Source organism: Nymphaea colorata, chromosome 1 (assembly GCF_008831285.2).
Source record: "Nymphaea colorata isolate Beijing-Zhang1983 chromosome 1, ASM883128v2, whole genome shotgun sequence".
Taxonomy (NCBI): domain Eukaryota; kingdom Viridiplantae; phylum Streptophyta; class Magnoliopsida; order Nymphaeales; family Nymphaeaceae; genus Nymphaea; species Nymphaea colorata.
In genome coordinates, this window is record NC_045138.2 from 17,350,777 (window position 1) to 17,367,844 (window position 17,068).

Genomic DNA, 17,068 nt, shown 5'->3' on the forward strand with positions numbered 1-17,068 from the left:
ATAGGAAAGCTTTTAATGTCATAAATGCTTAGTTATCTGATTAATCAACACATCGTCATAGTTTATTCGCAGTCGTAGAGTTTTAGTAACTTTTATTAAGGCATCTTTTGTACTTGTTTCATAGAATTTAGTAGCAGGAGATTTGTCTACTGGCTCACGTGTGGATCTAAGACCTCCAAGCTGTTGAAGGGCCCTTGCCCAACAACAAATGAGTGGAATTCTAGTGAACCTTTTTATTATATGCGTGCAAAATTCCCGTTTCATGGTTTCATACTTGTCGCCAAGGAACTTGGCAACAGCAGACCAGACAAAGGAGCGGATAGTGAGCTCGCGGAGGGCTGGACCTGGACCGGGCTGTATTCCAGCAGCTGCATGCCAGTGGCTGGCGCTAGCAACAGGGCTGCGTGATGATTACACCATCAATTTGTCAGCTGCTAGATAGTGATGGGGAGCAAATTTTTCTGCAGTGGAATATGGGAAGGTGCGAGGCGGCCATCACCTGCCTACACAACGCAAATGCACCAGCCTGCCTGGTTAAAAATCATATTTATGAATAAAGTTCCCTTCTTGGTGAAGCCAAATAAAGGTCAGGTTAGATGACAAACACGTGCTTACATCAAGGTAATGAGTCTAAACAATCTGGTCTGCAATAAGGAGAAAAACAAACAAGGTCTGTGCTTATTGATAGCATAAGATGGAATATCCAGAGAGTTACAGACACATCATTGATTGAAATCCACAGAGCAGATAACCAAATCCGCGTTTTTCTTTGACTTCATAATAAGCTCTGCGTTAGGTCTGTCATTATATTCAACCTAACAATCACCAAAAGAAAGGGAAAAAGTTAATATATCAAAAGATAGCCAGCACAAATTATTAATACCACATAGAAGGATCAAAATGAACTAAACACCAAATGGTTTAGGCTTACCCGCCATTCAGCAACATCTGGTGCTTTCCCTGTGAATGTCGACAGTGACGGTGGATGGTCAAGGTTTAATAAGCGAAGGAAGCTCAAACTTGCAAGAAGAGTAATGGAAAAACAAACCTGTTGCAATATGCCGATTCACAACTCGCTTCATCGATTTGTCAATGTCAATGTCAATAAACCTTAGTTGAGAATGTGGAAATGATTAGGAACATAAAACCAGGATACACTTAAGGCAACTGAGTTAAATAGCCTCTGATCAAGATGATCACCATTTCTCATCAAATACACGTGAAATATCCTTCCAAACTCCATCATCCAAGAGCAGATAATTTCCTTCTACTATAACTAACTTTTGCCTGCATTTATGTGTGTCAAGGCAAAATATCAAAAACGTTAAGGTCAATAATCCACAGAAAGTTAAAACTAGGAAAACAGAACCCATGTTTTAAAACCATTTACCAGATAACCCATTATATTTCACCATATACAGAATGTGTAACAGTAGTAGTATTTTGAGAACTAGCTGAACTGGGTTTCAGAAGACAAACAAATATATTCTTAGTATGAGCATCAAACAACACGCCATGTGCAAATACAAGTCATAGCAACAAGGCATGCAGCATCTGGCTGGACTGATTGGCTTAAGCCCTTTTAAGTTGAAGGAGGTTAACTGTATAGCTCAGGTTCAAATTATATATCCAGATTCCAATCTACAGTAATTATGCCTATAAAGTTCCAATTAGTATGGCCACTAAGTCACTAGTTTAAAGGTCACGTGTCTTCCAGTACTCCAATGCTGCAAACCGTTTTTTGTCTCAGAAATTGTAGCCAACTGGAACCCTTGACACTATATGTGCCGCTTGAATAATTATTAAACCTATACGCAGCAGCATCTGTACTTTGCCACATTCAGTTACTTTATCAAATGGCAAGATGCTTGAATTTGGTCTTCGAACTAAGATATGCACTTTTCCATGACATTGTCACGCTGGGAGAAGGGACTTGCATTTAACTCCACAGGTTTTAGCTCCAGTGAGTAAATTGAAAGAAAGTAAGAAAACAACAGGATATAAGGGATCCTGTCTCAACAAGATGGACTTTACCTAACTGAAACCTGGTCACTTGTGTGCACGAACAGGATGTTTGTTTCATTGCCTATGGAATGGTACATCCAATGGGCAGCAAAAAGCAACAAATCTGCAGAATGTCAAAATGTCAAAATGTGCCAAAATGGCATTCTGCAGCAGAACAGAAGCTCCATGTTGTTATGCAGTATCCGTTTCACTCGGCACATACATGGCCCCTCACCGGTATCCAGGAACAGGAAATCAAACGTGCCTAAGCAACATATTTTGTAACATCAAACACCTAGCTTTAGCTTAATAGAAATAAGTAAAGTTCTGACACAAATAATGAAGGAAGACAAGAGTTGATTGACTTACTTCATACCCACAAATATATCATCTTCTACAGGATCTCCGACACCATGATCAAAAGATGGTACATAAACAGATCCCTGATGGAATTAGAACAACAGCAGAAGAACGCAAAATCTAATTTCAGATTTTCAGCCAAGCTCATGGCAACAGCCTATCAAACTCAAACACACCCAATTTCTCCAAAATTGACAACCAATGATATATCCAACTCTTCATCAAATGAGTCTCCTATGTTTTCAAACATCACGAGGATACTAAATTTTGTCAAGCACAAGTATTTCAAACTTCAGTGAGTGATTCAAAACACAAAGCCTGGAAAAGGTGACTGGGAAGAACACAAACTTCTTGTACATAAGTTTGTAACCACAAACTGACACAGAAACAAGGAAAATGTAAAAAATTTACCTTTTCTTTCAAGGTCGTAAGACATGCTAGCAGTCGTACTGGATCAAACGTCCATGGAGCTGAGATTAAGGATATCAAGATCAGTATCATATTATGCTTCACTACTTTTATGCATCATAAATTGGAAAAGCTCACCTCCTCTCCTTGCATGTGCTTCGTCTGGATCCTACAAATTAAAAGTGATTAAAAAATTTAGAAATTATTAAATAGCAAGAAGATTAAGTGTATTTCCATCACCACCACCAGAAACAGCAAGATCTACAGAGTCCTCTTCATCCAAGTAACAGATAGTAAGATATGTACTCGGCAAACATTCATATATACTAACCTCCATTGCATCAAGCTGAGAGCGGTAAAGATGAAATCCATCCATTGGCACGACAGTTGCAAAATTGCTAGCTTCTACAAGACCATCAAATGAAGGAGCTTTTTGGGGACATATCATGTTCAGACGCCGAACTACTTCATTTGCAAGAGTTGACTTGCCAGCTCCAGGAGGACCAGCTAGCCCTACAATGTATCTGTTAGCCATGCATATAAAAGCAGAAAATTAAAATAAGGAAACAGTTGTACTACCCAAGTTGACCATCAAGCAAATTACTCTTTGTGCCATTCCTGGTAACCTCAACCAAAGAGACATGCTACTTGCCCTAGACTCTAAGGTGCCATATTGCCTTCATGTTTTCATACTTAAAAGTTGTGTACACCAGATGGCCCTGCATTTTTACTGCATTATGTGGATTTGTCTGAATCGACTAGTTGTTTGAGCTACTCCATTAGTTCAATTACTTAGAAACACTTTTTCAACAAAGAATAATTAAGAAAAAACAAGTTTGAGGCAGCAACCAAAAACAATGCAGTTGAAAAGACTAAAGTACACGTAAAAACAGGATAAGATTACAATTTATATCGCTATGAGGCAATGCATGATGATTAGCAAGTTCAAAGCAGCTCAAGAGGATGAGAGACTCTTACACTTAATGTTGAGTGCAGAAAACAACCCAAGTTACAAATCTTTCCCATCAATTATTACCAAATATGATTCAGTTCAAAACATAACATACTCCTAGACTTAAATTTGAAACTAGAAATATATAACTTTATCTGCCTAAAAGAAGTTTCCATTGAAGGAACAGACAGAATTCCCGTACTTACTTTGAGGTAGTCTGGTCTGATGTATCAGCCACAGGAAGAAGTCGTTCAACTAGGGCATCATATATTTCATCAATGGACCTTCGAGAAATCCGAGTATCAGCTACTCATGAATATAAAAGGAAAAAACAAAAAGAATTGCTTCAGATAGGAAGAGAAATACAGAGCATTGAACGACATATATCATATATTCTATAATACAGATGCCTTACCCAGTACGTGCATCCTCTACTCACACAAAGCAACAGAGGAGTGTCACGAATTACATCACACGAATGTATTGTCAATGCAATGCCCCCAACTTCAGACTTACTTTATAATCATTCATTTTATTAGATTCTCAGGTTCTTGCTTCTAATAAGTACATTGGATATTTTATGCTCGGTGATATACCAGTTTCCAGTATATTGTTCAGGACAGTTGAATGAATGAAGAGACATGCATGCAGGTACAATCTCCCACATACACATCCTCATTTTACAAGTATACGACTGTAGGAAATACACAACCTTTTTAAAAAAAAAAGGCTCATCATTGTAACAATAGGATTTCAAATCAAAATTTCTTGTCAACATAGTCCACCGATTTAAGAGATCAATTGCACTCCTGATCACGCAAGTTATCTTGGATTTTTACTGCCCAAGCTTAAGACTGTAATTTCCACCTTCCAAAATTTTCTGAACTCAGTATGAATACAAAACCGAGTTGCCATCAAAATTCTGTAAAATGATAAACGTCAAATACTTTTGGAGCTACCAAGGAAGGACGTTTAGAGAAATAAACAGAACATTAACCCAAATTGCCTACACTAACCAATCAGGGAACAAAAGGTCGACCATTTTACACCTTCAATATAAATCCCTCAATTCATAGCGAACGCATACCTGGCCTTTAATACTAACGCTTCCTTGTCATGACTTGAGAAAACCTATAAAAAGAACCATCAATCCATATAATATCAATTTAAAAAATGAAATAGTTACAAAATTAGAATAATAGTTAAGTCACCTTGAAGCAACTTCTTTTTTGAACAACAATCTGCTTTGACCCATTTGAAGCGTTGCCACTTTGCCATCCACGAACGTCGATTTTGCGTTTCTCCAGCAACCAACATAGTTACCCGCTTTAGGCCTTAGCCTTTCTGCAGCTAAAAGACATTATACGATTGCTTTCAAAGTTCAAAAGCCCAAAAGACTCTTAAGCCTGTCTAATCAGGAACTCGTGATTTTGGCTCAGCAGTCAATCTATGTGCATGTTCAAGACAAGGTCAGTAAAATGTCAAAAAGCGTGAGTTCAACAAACTTGCACTAAATCGCCACAAAATTTTCCTGTTTGCTGGCATTTTCTAAAGAAAAAAGAACAAATATTGAATAGCATGTAGCTCCCTTGTTCAGTATTTCTCTGCATTCTTAACCAAAAGAAAAAGGCAAACAAATCTATCCTCAACCAAATTCACGGGAATAAGTTATCCGCCAAAAAAAGTTGCCGTGAGAAAGAGAGAAATATAAACTAATTTCAATCTCTGGCCAATTGATTTTCGAAAGTACAAAGGAATGCGAAGAATGAAACGAATCGAAAAATGTCAACTGACCAACCTCTAAGAAGAGGGCATTGCAAGCACATGACGAAATTGAATAACCCATTTAAGAAAAACAAGGATTGTGGAGGGATAGCGTTGGGCTCACCTGATGCAACATTCGAGGAGCACTGTGGGGATGCAAATATGTTCCTGTCACGACCAAAACCAGTTCACGCTCTCAGCGAACAACAGAAAAAGGAAAGAAATATATATCTGCTTTGTATAAATAAACGACTCAATAACCTATTTTGAAAGAAGACTGGAGACTCCATGTCGTTGATCCGAAGAGGGAAGGAGAGAAAGATGATCAACGGGCAAAAGCAAGAAGCGAACTAGCGAATGTGAAGACCTTACTGGAATTCTTTAGAAATTCTCCACGATGCATCCATTTTGGAAAACTATAATTCCAGTGAAGCGTCTCCAAGTTTCACTTATTTCCGATTCATAAACGAATTTGATAGAAATTCGCGTAAACCTTCTCCCTCCATTCTCCGTGAAACAGAACTACTGTAATATAAATCGGTTTCGTGAACTCGTGGTAAAACTTTGTCTCCTTTATTATTGTTCCTCTAATTTTAGAGGCTGATTTGTCGTTGGCCCATTTATTTGTTTGGTCTTTGTAATGTTTTAAAAACCTATGTTTGAAAACCTCATTAAAACAGTGAGGGGTGTTTGGGTGACACTTGTTGCCTTCAAAACGAAGTTTTTAAAATGTTTGAGTACCATTAAAACTGAGTTTGAAAAAAAAAACTAGATTTGATAAAATCTGTTTTTTTTTTAATGAATGAAAAAACTAGTCTCCTTTAAATTATTCAAAAACGGCGTTTAAATATGTCACTCAAAGAAAATTTTTAAGATTGATTAAAAAACTTTGTTTTCATAGGATCCAGAATGGAAACCAAGTTTTATAAAACCTGTCTTCTAGCATCATCCAAATATGGCACAAATGGAGGGAAGGGGGGCGGTGTAGGCAATGGTCCCACCCTGGCCAATGAAAAAAAAAACTTTTACATTAAAAAAATATTATTTTTTAATCATTCTATGTATTTTTTTAAATTTAAATTCAGTTTAGTCCTATCCAGATCTAGAAGTTGCCAGTAAGCACAGTGTTTTAGAGCCAAAACGAGGCCTTGGAGGAGAATGGAAGTTGTCATCCAATCGCTCTTAAATTTTCATAAAACCTAAGTTTCCAACATGTATTAAATAAAGATATCATCCAAATGTCACACCAGTGTAAAAGGCAAATCAAAGTTGTCGACTTTCAGGGTTTGATGCCGCTTGGTGAGAGATACAAAGGCAAAAAAAGAAGCGTAGGCGTCTTTTCTTGTGGACTTGCATGTCACGTCACTAATTGTTGGATTGAACAAACTGACCCCTGGAACGTCAAATCCATTTTAGAATGTGTTTCGGATCCGGACTTGCCCATCGATTGGATGACAGGTGATGCCCAACAGCCGAAGGCTACCTTTCTGCCCTTCATTTCTGCCTTTTTGGGGTGTAGCCTTTTTGCTTTTTTTTACGTACAAGATGCTTCTCATGGCGTAAATAAACCCAACAAAAATATGGGCTGATTTTCCTTATATATATATATAATTTTTAAATTGATTTTTATGAATGTTACGTTTACGCGTCATGAGAGCACCAATATAAGTTGAAGTTGAAGAGAGCACAACTGTCATCACTAGTAGCAAGCAACAAGCACAACTCCAAATTTCAAAGAAAAAAGTAATAAAAAAAAACCTTCAAGCCCCGTTCCAAACAATAGGGATGAACTGAAAATATGTTTTTATAACAAATAAATAAATAAATCCACTTAATTCCAATACCCATATATAAATAAATAAAATTTTGCCTGGTATCATACGCCTGGCAACACTGAATTGTATCAACCAACGTTCTAGCTTTTACATGAATCCACCTATCGATATTGTATTTTGCTCATCGTATTTTTTACCATAAAAGGTCTTATTTACCATAAAAGGTCTTAAATGATGCTCATTGAAAACCCAGGGAGGCGGGCACTGGGGGTGCCCCCTCTCCTCCTCTATTAGAGGTGGTGGAATGAACTATTCACCTTTAAAAAATAAAAAAATAAATAAATAATAGTAAGGTTTAGGACTTAACTTTAACTTTTTTTACATTTTCCCCCAACAACAATGCCACTTGTGTGCTTAATCCTGAATATCAGCCAAGTGGGCAGCATTGACGCAAATTTTTAAAAAATGCATAGTATGCAGTTTATAGTTTGTTCTTTGAATTAACATAACTACATGTACACAAATGCAATATGGTGTATAATACAAGGGGATTCAAATATGTTATATAATTGATGTTGTTGAATGTTAAAAATTAAAAATTTATTACTAAGAGCACCATATGCTGTTAAAAACTGTAAGTCATCACTCATCACTTGTGCTCATTTATTTTTTAGTACTCGATATCTGGTATGCTTGAATTCTCATTCTGCACTAACACATAAAATTTAGGTTGCATTTGATAGATGCATTAACATTAAAAATTATGCTTTAGAAGATTTGGGGATCCAAGTAATTTGGACCTTAAATCGATGCTACATATTAAAACCCATTGAATTTGAGGTTAGATCGTGGGGAGGGGGTCCGACCTTAAATCAATTATTTTGAGATCCGCTCTGAAACAAACACAACTTAATTCACACATGTATATAAGAATGGTTGAAGTGAACCAAGCGAGCATTACCTTTTAAAAATTGACTCGATTCAACAAATCAAGTTGAGCTCATAAAATGGCTATTTTTAGGCGATCCAAGCTCGCACCCACTTGCTTTTTCATTTTCAATACACTATTTCAAAACTGCCCAAAAAAAATGGTGACAATTAAAGATCTCCGGTTCCAAACTTTCTTTTTAAGGTTTAGAAATACAAGTAAACATCGTCCATCTGATGTGAGTCATACACAGAGTTGTCAAATGAACAATGTATTGTTGTCAAAGTGATACCAAAACACATTAAACAGTAAAATGATATTTCTAAGTGCTTTGAATCAGATTGCTCATCGAATTCAAATTCAGCCTGCAGTTTTACAAATGAATCCGAACACGAGTGCTAGTCGTATATGAATTTGCTTTGAAAGCTAAGATGTGGAGTTGAGTTTGAATCGAGTATTATAAGTTAAAAGCTAGATTCTGCCTGAATTTTTTGGGGACACATTGTTATTCATTGTCAAATGATTCACGCAACAGTGTGTGTGCTATAGAATGTCATGAATCTGCTTCATTTTTTTTTTTTGAACAAATTCATATGACAGTAACAATGTGTTACTATTATGTACATAATATAGCTCATGTGATAGTTCAAGATTCCACCCGTCTGGTAGAAAACTTGATTTTATTGACTCAATGCTTTGCATATTAGTTTCTTCGTTTGTTACTAAGCTTTTAAATGAAATAATAGCTCCTTTAATACAACGCGGTATTTTACGTAAATCCAGATGATGGGATTGAATTGCCTGAACTGTCCTGGTGTTTGATACCCAGATCGTGTTTGTGCCCTTTTATGTGGACAGAGAGAATCAAACATGGAAAAAGCAGGCTCTGCTTACCTTTTTGTGTTATTCCGATAATTTCATGATTTTCTTTTGTTTGCAAATTTATGAGTCGTGATTTTCTTCCCCATTGATTTGGGGAAAAACAAAGAGGGCGTTCCTTTTTGGTGTATAGATCGCATCAATTTCAAAGTAGATTTCCAATGAGTTTGCATAATGTCAGATTAACCAGGTTTTTGGGGATTTCCATAAATATAAAGATTTTTCAATTCATTGCAATATAATTTCTTTGTAGAGAGACTTTCTAGAGCCGGATCATGGAGGATGGACTTTCACACGAAAACGATGTTTGTTTCCATCGGAAAAGATGATCAAGAAACTACAACAAACAGTGTGAAATGGAAATCCCCATGTAATATGCAAGCGAATTTCTCATAGTTATAAAAGATATGAGCAACATGAGAGCTAGGCATTGCATTATTGAACGAGTAAACTGGGCTTGGATATGGATTGGTAAGTTTCAAACCCGATTCATTTTGCAGCATTACTGGGTCTGGTGACGGATCCGATGGAGGGGATTGTCTGAGATTTTTTTTCCAATGGTGGAGATTGGTGGATTTATTCGAGAGATTTGGTGGATTAAATGAGATATCCAACTAGGGATATTTTCAGGCCCATGATCGAGATGCTAGGGTTAGGGCAAACTCATCAACCTACCCATTTCAGTGCATAAACGAGGCATTATTGGATCGTACTATAAACGGAACGAATCGGATCGGGTCTCATAAGTACGCCCAATCAGAACCCTTTCAAGCTTCGATGTTGCTTTGCTCCCAAATCTGAAACCAAATCCAAGCCGACCCATATCCATATCCATATCCAAACCCTGAGTGCCAGGCACGAGCCTTATCCAAACCTCATACGAGATGGTTTGATCCATTGTCCGTATCAGATCCACAGATCAGTTCAGTTTTTGATCCATCTGCCCATGAATCCTTTGTTGAGGTTCGGATGTTGGACCCGAACCGAGAAGAAGAACCGGATCCGATTCATTACTCGGGGGAGGACTCGGGAGAGTGGGTGAATGCCGCCCGTTTGTCGAAAGACCATAAGCCATTCAATAATTGAATGCCTTATTTAGCCCCAAACTGGCTTTTCTCAAAGGACGAAAGTGCCCTTCAACTAGGGTTTGGTCAGCGCGGACCAGACTCAATCCAGTGGAATCCGGGACGACTTTCCGGGAAACTGAGTTAACCCCAAGCTTAGGGGATCGGGTTTGTATAAAAGAATATGTCCCGATCCAAGTTCATCCAGTTGGATCCATAGTTAAGAAATAAGAATAGTAACTGAGCCGAGCAATTCTGTGATCGGCTCGGCTCAGCTTGAGAACGAGTAGTATAGGCTTGTTTATCTTTACGTAGACGAGCGGAGCATGAACAACAGCTTGTTGGCTCAGCTCGTCGAAATATATTATATGCATATTGTGCATATGGTGATTAATTTTGAATTTCATTAGCAACTAATTAAAGCTAAAACAAGTTGCTTGACATGGGTATGTAAAGCTTGGCATTATAGACGAGTTTATAAACTTAGTTAGGCCAAATCAAATTGCATCTTTGATTAAAATTTCATCCCAGTGAATGCATTAAATGAAGTTAACTAACTGCTTCAACCTACTCTAACCCCAAAGCTACCTTCTGATCTAGCGCTTAGAGGTTTGGTATGCAATATTTTTAGTTTTGCTTTTGTTTATTCACTATTTCCGGTGCTCAAAAATGGCAAATATTTTACTTTTGATTAAAATTAGAAAAGGGCATTGTCTTGAACAGTTAGAGGAAGTTAAAAATCACAAACCCGGGTTTGGACTCATTCACGGATGGTATGGACCCGATCCATCGACGGGCCGACTCCCATGATGTCACGAACACACACGACCCACTGGGATTCAATGGTCAATTCCCAGAAAGTGAGGGTAGGTTTGGAAATGTACTCTCCTTCCTCACGTCTCTCTCTGGAAAGTTAAAAACGCCCGCCAAATACAGAAACTCCCGCCATCTCTCTCTCTCTTCCCTCCACTATTTCTATCCTCTGCCTCCTCCTTCCCACTTTCTCTTTCTCTCTCCCTTTCTCTCTCTGTCGATCTCTCTCTCTCTAGAAGTTCTATCTAGAAGGCGGGGAAGATGCAAGGGGGAGGGGCGCCAGAATCCGGCGAGGGTGGTGGCGCAGTCCATTGCGTTCCAGCTGCCCGGCTGGCTACTGGCAAGAGGAGGGGGAGCTACAACTGTGGGAGGTGTGGACTCCCCAAGAAGGGTCACACCTGCACCTCCTCTATCTCCTCCCCCTCCCTTCACCACCCTCCATTTCTCACGCCACCGCCCATCTCCTCCCTTCCTCCGCCCTCCTCCTCCACCACAGCTGCCGCTCCCAAGAATAAGCCCCCAGCACACTCCTCCGCCTCCCGCCGTCACCTCGACTTTACTGCCGAGGTAGCTGCAGGCTCGGGCGGCGCGGTTCCGGATGGATGTCTGGCTGAGGTTCTTCGGAGGCTGCCGCCGCCGGCGTTGCTGGCTGCGGCGCAGGTGTGCCGGGAGTGGCGAGAGTGCGCTGCCCTTATCTGGGCAGCTACCGAGGAGATCCGTATATCGGTTGGTCGGAGGCCAACGGCGTCGATCGGCACTGTTCTGAAGAAATGCCCCATGCTCGCCCGCCTCTCGCTTCGGATCGAAAGGTTGGGGGAGTGGATTCGCATTTATAGTACCTTGCCTTTCGCGTTTCTTCATCGCCGATATTATTTTTGCTTTCAGTGGTCTCTTTGACCGTGGTGAAATAGCAGAAAAAGTGTTCAACTTGCGAAATGTTTTCCCTTTTGTTGGGTTTCCTGGTCGGCGACCTGATCTTAGAATACTGGTTAGGTGTGAGATGCGGCAGAACGTATAATCTCTAATGGATGTGAACTGGTTTTTTCACAGTGAGATCGATGCTACCGTTTTGGCGTATATCGCGTTCATCTGTCCCAATTTGGAGGGGTTGGAGATCCGGATAGCTGAATCTGCAGCTAATAGGATAACTGGGTTTGTATTCTTCTCTCCTGTTTGATGCTCTTCCAGTTTAGTCCCTTCACTTGGTCACGCTTGAGTTTTGGGTCTCCTTTTTGAAACATCTAGTCTCTATTTTGCAAGTTCTTGGTTAGCGTATTAGCGATTTGGCGATTATTTGGGTCCGTATTCTTTCATTACTTTCTCTCTTTGATGACGATGATGGTGACCGAACTCGAAAATCTGTTCAATCTACCTGGCCTTAACTATTCTACTCAAAGAAGCCACAAGGGAGCTCGGATGGATGCTAATGGTGATGATAATAACGATCACAGCGGCAATGGCTGCGGTGATGTTTCGTTTGTCCTGATCGAACCTTTTCTGATGTTGATAGTGGTGTATCGGGTGATTTTGGTTGTAAATCGGTTATTAATATTGATTTCTATATTGATCTGGGTGGTGCTGCTTCTACCATATACTGCATAATCCAGCTCTTTTAAGCATGGAAGGCTTATTCGATATGTTTAGGGTTATGCGCTCTTTTCAATATTTTTTCATGCTTTTTTTTGTCCAGACTATCCATTAGATGTATGCGATCCAGCACCCACGACGGTTAGAGATGTGCTCTTCTGTTTTTCCGATTATTTTCTCTTGTTTAGTTAAGTACAACATGTGATCCATTAGTTGCATGTGCCGCTGTGCACTCACGCCCGCAAGGATCTTGAATCTGTGTTTCTTGCTCTTGTATATGCTAAATATCATCCTCATGGCCCGTGTTGCACATTTACTTTATGTACTTATAATTGTACTTTACGGTCTTGATGTGGCTTTGTGGTGGTTGAGGAGGATGTCGTTTTAGGATCCCTACATTTTCCCTCTTTTTGTTTTTCCCCTTTTAGCTGTACCGCATCTGCATCATCTAACCTTTGCAAGCCTGTGGTAGTTCTTCTTAGTTCACTTTTTCTCATGACATGCGTGCAGCTCAATGACTTTGTTTCTGTCATCTTCTGTGATTTGGGTTCGTGGAATTCTTTGCTAACACTAGCACTAGCTTTCCCTCCTTCATTTCTGAGCCACAACTTTTATTCTGCAGGGATGAGCTTGGCCGTTTTGTTTCAGAAAGCAAATATCTTTCTGTTTTAAAGATTGAAGGCTGTACAAATCTTGGTCGTCTTGTACTGTACTCATCAAGTCTAGTAACCCTCTGGTTGTCAGATCTCTACTGTCTGAGTGAAACGGTACCTAGTGCTTGTTAAGTTGCTGCAGTATATCACCACTTTACTGTGCTCAAATTTCTTATGCATTTTTTTCTTGCACTGTCTTAATATTGTAGGTGCTGAACTGTCCTAGCCTGAAAGAGCTTTCTCTTGATTTTGTTCGGGATGAAAATGATTCAACTGATCTATGTAGCATGGCAGAAAATCTTGGAAGAAGCTGTCCAAGGTTGCGAAACGTACATATTGCTTCTGTTCGGCTATCTCATAACTTTGTCCTTGCACTTACCAGTGCAAACTTGAGGTTTGTATTGCTTCTGATCGCAGAACAAATTGGGGTTTTGTGGGCATGAACAGATCACTAATTGTAGCTTGAGAATGCAGTTAGCGTCATTATGATACCAGTTCGTGTTTTTTTATTTTTAACTCTTCATTTGTCAACCGTGTACAACAAGCAAGCATACATGCACACTCTCGACAGTTAGGAGGGAAAGGAAAAGCAATATTTTCTTGTTTCCTACAATGTTAAATTCACTTAAGATTTTGTTCTAAAATCTTCAGTTCAACACTGTAGCCTATATTTTGCATGTCTGCATTCTATACTTACCTTTTCACTATGTTTCGTTTAGCTTGTCAGCAAGCTTGGTTATGTTCCTTGTTATAGTATGTTCTAAGTCTGCTGTCTTTTGTCATCTGCTTTTTTCTGCAAATTGGTCAATGGTTATGCATTGCTGGAACTTCCTTTTCTCTTTTCTCGCTTTGGGATTCTCATGCCATGGCTTTACAAGTTAGTGTCTGTTTATGCAGGAGTCTACGCATGCTTGCCCTGTTGCTTGGTTCAGAAATTACAGATGCATCTGTAGCTGCCATTTCCTCAAGCTATAGTTCTCTAGAATTGTTAGATCTTAGTGGGTATGTTTGGTTCTTTTAGCAGGATATTTTTCTTCATTGTTGAAAATAATAAACATGGATGTTTATTCTATACTTAAGTTTTCTCTATATGGGTGCTGATTAGTTGCTAATTCTGTTTTCAGCTCAAGCATTACTGACAATGGCATTGGAATGATATGCAATGTTTTTCAGAGATCTCTATCCCGACTTCTACTTGCATTTTGTCCTAACATCACTTCCAGTTAAGATCTTTTGAACTTGATTACACCATGTCCTTTCCTTTGTCGTCAAAAATTGAACTTCTATAATATTTTTACCAAGTCCATTTGCATGGACTTCGGCCCAGTTGACATGTCAATTAACCTGTGAAGATGCATTTTTATAGATTCACTTCATTATGAGTTGAGAGTTGGGTCAGCTGGAGGCTTTGATGCCATGAGTGTGATGTAGGTTCTGCCGTGGACGAATTTACACAACTCTGATCTTTATTGGTCTAGAGCTGGTAGAGTTGTCTGAGCATATGATAGGCACAAAATCCTTTACTTGCTGTATTACTTATCATGGGACAACAAATATTCTAATGTGATTTTTCTGTTCTTTCTCAGGTGGGATTCAATTTGCTGCTGCTCAGTTGCCACTTCTACAGCTTATTGATTGTGGAATGCCAATACTAGATCCCTGCTCTCGTGATGATGCTTCTGATGCCAAAGGAATGTTGACAGACAAAAATGAATTGGGTCATGGCTACTATCCGAAGCCACCTGTTGTTAAATTGCAATCTATTTGTCAAAAGCTAATTATTAAGCACTCACGGTTGAAGAAACTTAGCTTATGGGGTTGCTCTGGTTTAGATGTATGTTATCCCTAACTAAAACCATTAGGATCCTATTCACTTTTTGGGGTCTAAGTGTTTGGCTTAAATGCAGGCCTTATACCTAAACTGTCCAGAGCTTCAGGACCTCAACATCAATTCATGTACGAACTTGCAACCAGGTATATTATTTAGGTTCCATTATTAAGCTCATATGTTGTTTGAATCCAATACCAAATGGATGTCAGTTAGAGTATATTGCAGGAGAGATCTTGGTTTGATTTTCGTGCAATATTGTTATTTCAGAGGGTGTCATTCTTCAATGTCCCAACTTGAAAACCGTTCATGCTTCTGGGTGCAAAAAAAAGCTGATCGGAGCAATTGAAGATCAGGTACTCTTCATACTCGCTGCATATCAAATAAATTTCTTTGAACTCCACTATTAGCAACTTTCTCAGAAGTTTACATCTGTCAAAAATTTTGGGCTTGTCTATGATCATGGATGAGTTGTCGACTTGTCTCTGTTATGCTTCCACATCTCCTTTTTTCGTCAATTATGAGTACCAGATCAAGCTCTTCCGAAACTTGGCTTCAAGCGTCTCATCTTTGTTGTATGTTACATATATTAGTCTAACAGATTACCAGTTTTCATTTGACCTTATCAAGTTTTCCCCTTCTTCCTTTTCTTTTTTGCAGGTTTTCAATGATTTTGCTAGCCTAACCAATTCATTTCAGTCTAAGCGGTTGGCTGATGGGTCCAAAAGGGTTCAAGTTCCCCAGTTTGGCATCCAACATGTAAGTACTTGTAACATGTATTCTTGATCTTTTGTATTCAGAAAAATCTATTTTTATCTTTGGCTCTCCTCTAATATTGGCATTGCAGTTGCAGTCATACGACGAGGACACCAAAAAGATCAGCTCGCGGCCCAGATGGAGGCTGAAAATTGATTAGTTAATGCTCTCTTGTAGAGTAGGCTGATAGTATCTTCAACCGTAGGGATCTGATAAGTGGCGTAGCCTGACAAATGGACGTTGATACTTGGTAATCTCATCAACTTTTTAGCATCTTGTGAGGGGGTCTGTAATTTTCCCCCCTCCCACGGTCAAGTTCTCGTGCTGCGACTTGTACCAATGTCAGGTAACGTATACCTGTTCGTATCGATCTTCGCTGATGGAAAGACTATCCTAGTATTTCTGTCTTGAAGAGGATGCCCTCTTTAGCAAGAGGGCAATGGTGTTTCTTGTATGAAATGAAACTTGATATTCCAATTTGAAATGGACATGGAACTAATTTTTTTCCACAATAAAAAATAATTGTTACATGTAAAGAGTTTCTGTTGTCATTTTTCAAAGGTTTTTTATATAACCAGAATTCTTCCTTCAAAGGCCATGCTTGATTGGTGCAAAACTTACCTGTTCCTTACTAAGGGCAATCACACACCATGAAGTTCAAGACTTTCTTCAACACTTTCTAAGTTCTTAGTCTTGAAATTGGAAAAAAAAAGTACATAGAGGGGGAAAGGGCTGTTTCTTCACTCTGAATACGCCAGGGAGCATTATCGAAGCACTTAAATTTGTCAACGAATGCATGTCTAGTCTTACATACTAGATGACTGATAACACTGCTTGTCATTTTTGGGTTCACCTCTTCCTGTTTTTTCGGGTTTAGCGAGCAATTCGCCTTCTAGGATTGACCTTAGATCTCTTTATCTCAATGTTGTAAATTTGGGTTCCGATGCTATTACGGTTTGCTCACTGATAATTGTTACCTATGATCTCGTACGTCCTTATTTTTTGACTTTTGAATCTTACAATGATTTAAAATTAAACATCCCGATATGATGTGTATTGAGCGATAAACTCCGATTAGATCCATCTTGACGTTGATACATTAGGTGATGCCTTCATTTTTCTATTTGAATGAACCATATCCAATTCAAAATAGTGATCGATGTCCAGCCGAGGGTTATCTTGATTCATCTAAGCGTATCTGCCGTATCATCAAAGTAAACCATTAAACGGGTTGTCCTATTTGAAGAGAAAATCCAATTGCATCCAATCAATTGTCAGCTTTCTTTGTCATCCAATC

The 17,068-nt window shown here is 39.0% G+C and overlaps 2 protein-coding genes across 2 annotated transcripts; one reads left to right on the forward strand and one right to left on the reverse strand.

Annotated features, from left to right (window-relative positions):
• Positions 1–534: 534 nt before the first annotated feature.
• On the reverse strand, positions 535–5,043 carry LOC116261077 (ATP-dependent kinase-like protein notR'; the record flags this gene model as incomplete). The annotated part of the gene is made up of 11 exons (XM_031639718.2): positions 535–815; positions 932–960; positions 1,049–1,110; positions 1,201–1,287; positions 2,374–2,447; positions 2,776–2,834; positions 2,911–2,941; positions 3,104–3,296; positions 3,931–4,008; positions 4,812–4,855; positions 4,936–5,043. Coding segments are annotated over 11 exons (858 nt in total), but the record flags the coding sequence as incomplete, so codon positions are not given.
• A 6,067-nt stretch (positions 5,044–11,110) lies between these two features.
• LOC116245687 (F-box/LRR-repeat protein 17) lies at positions 11,111–16,307 on the forward strand. Its single transcript, XM_031617195.2, has 11 exons — positions 11,111–11,756; positions 11,998–12,099; positions 13,157–13,301; positions 13,397–13,581; positions 14,085–14,189; positions 14,312–14,409; positions 14,774–15,021; positions 15,095–15,161; positions 15,286–15,371; positions 15,676–15,774; positions 15,863–16,307. The coding sequence occupies exons 1-11, from the start codon at positions 11,209–11,211 to the stop codon at positions 15,929–15,931; spliced, it is 1,752 nt and encodes a 583-aa protein (XP_031473055.1). The 5' UTR covers positions 11,111–11,208; the 3' UTR covers positions 15,932–16,307.
• Positions 16,308–17,068: the final 761 nt, after the last annotated feature.

Coding starts and splice junctions, on each gene's coding strand:
- LOC116245687 (XM_031617195.2), top strand. CDS start 11,209: ATGCAAGGGGGAGGGGCGCCAGAATCCGGCGAGGGTGGTGGCGCAGTC. Junction 13,302..13,396: donor TCTACTGTCTGAGTGAAACG/GTACCTAGTGCT, acceptor TTAATATTGTAG/GTGCTGAACTGTCCTAGCCT. Junction 15,372..15,675: donor TCGGAGCAATTGAAGATCAG/GTACTCTTCATA, acceptor TCTTTTTTGCAG/GTTTTCAATGATTTTGCTAG.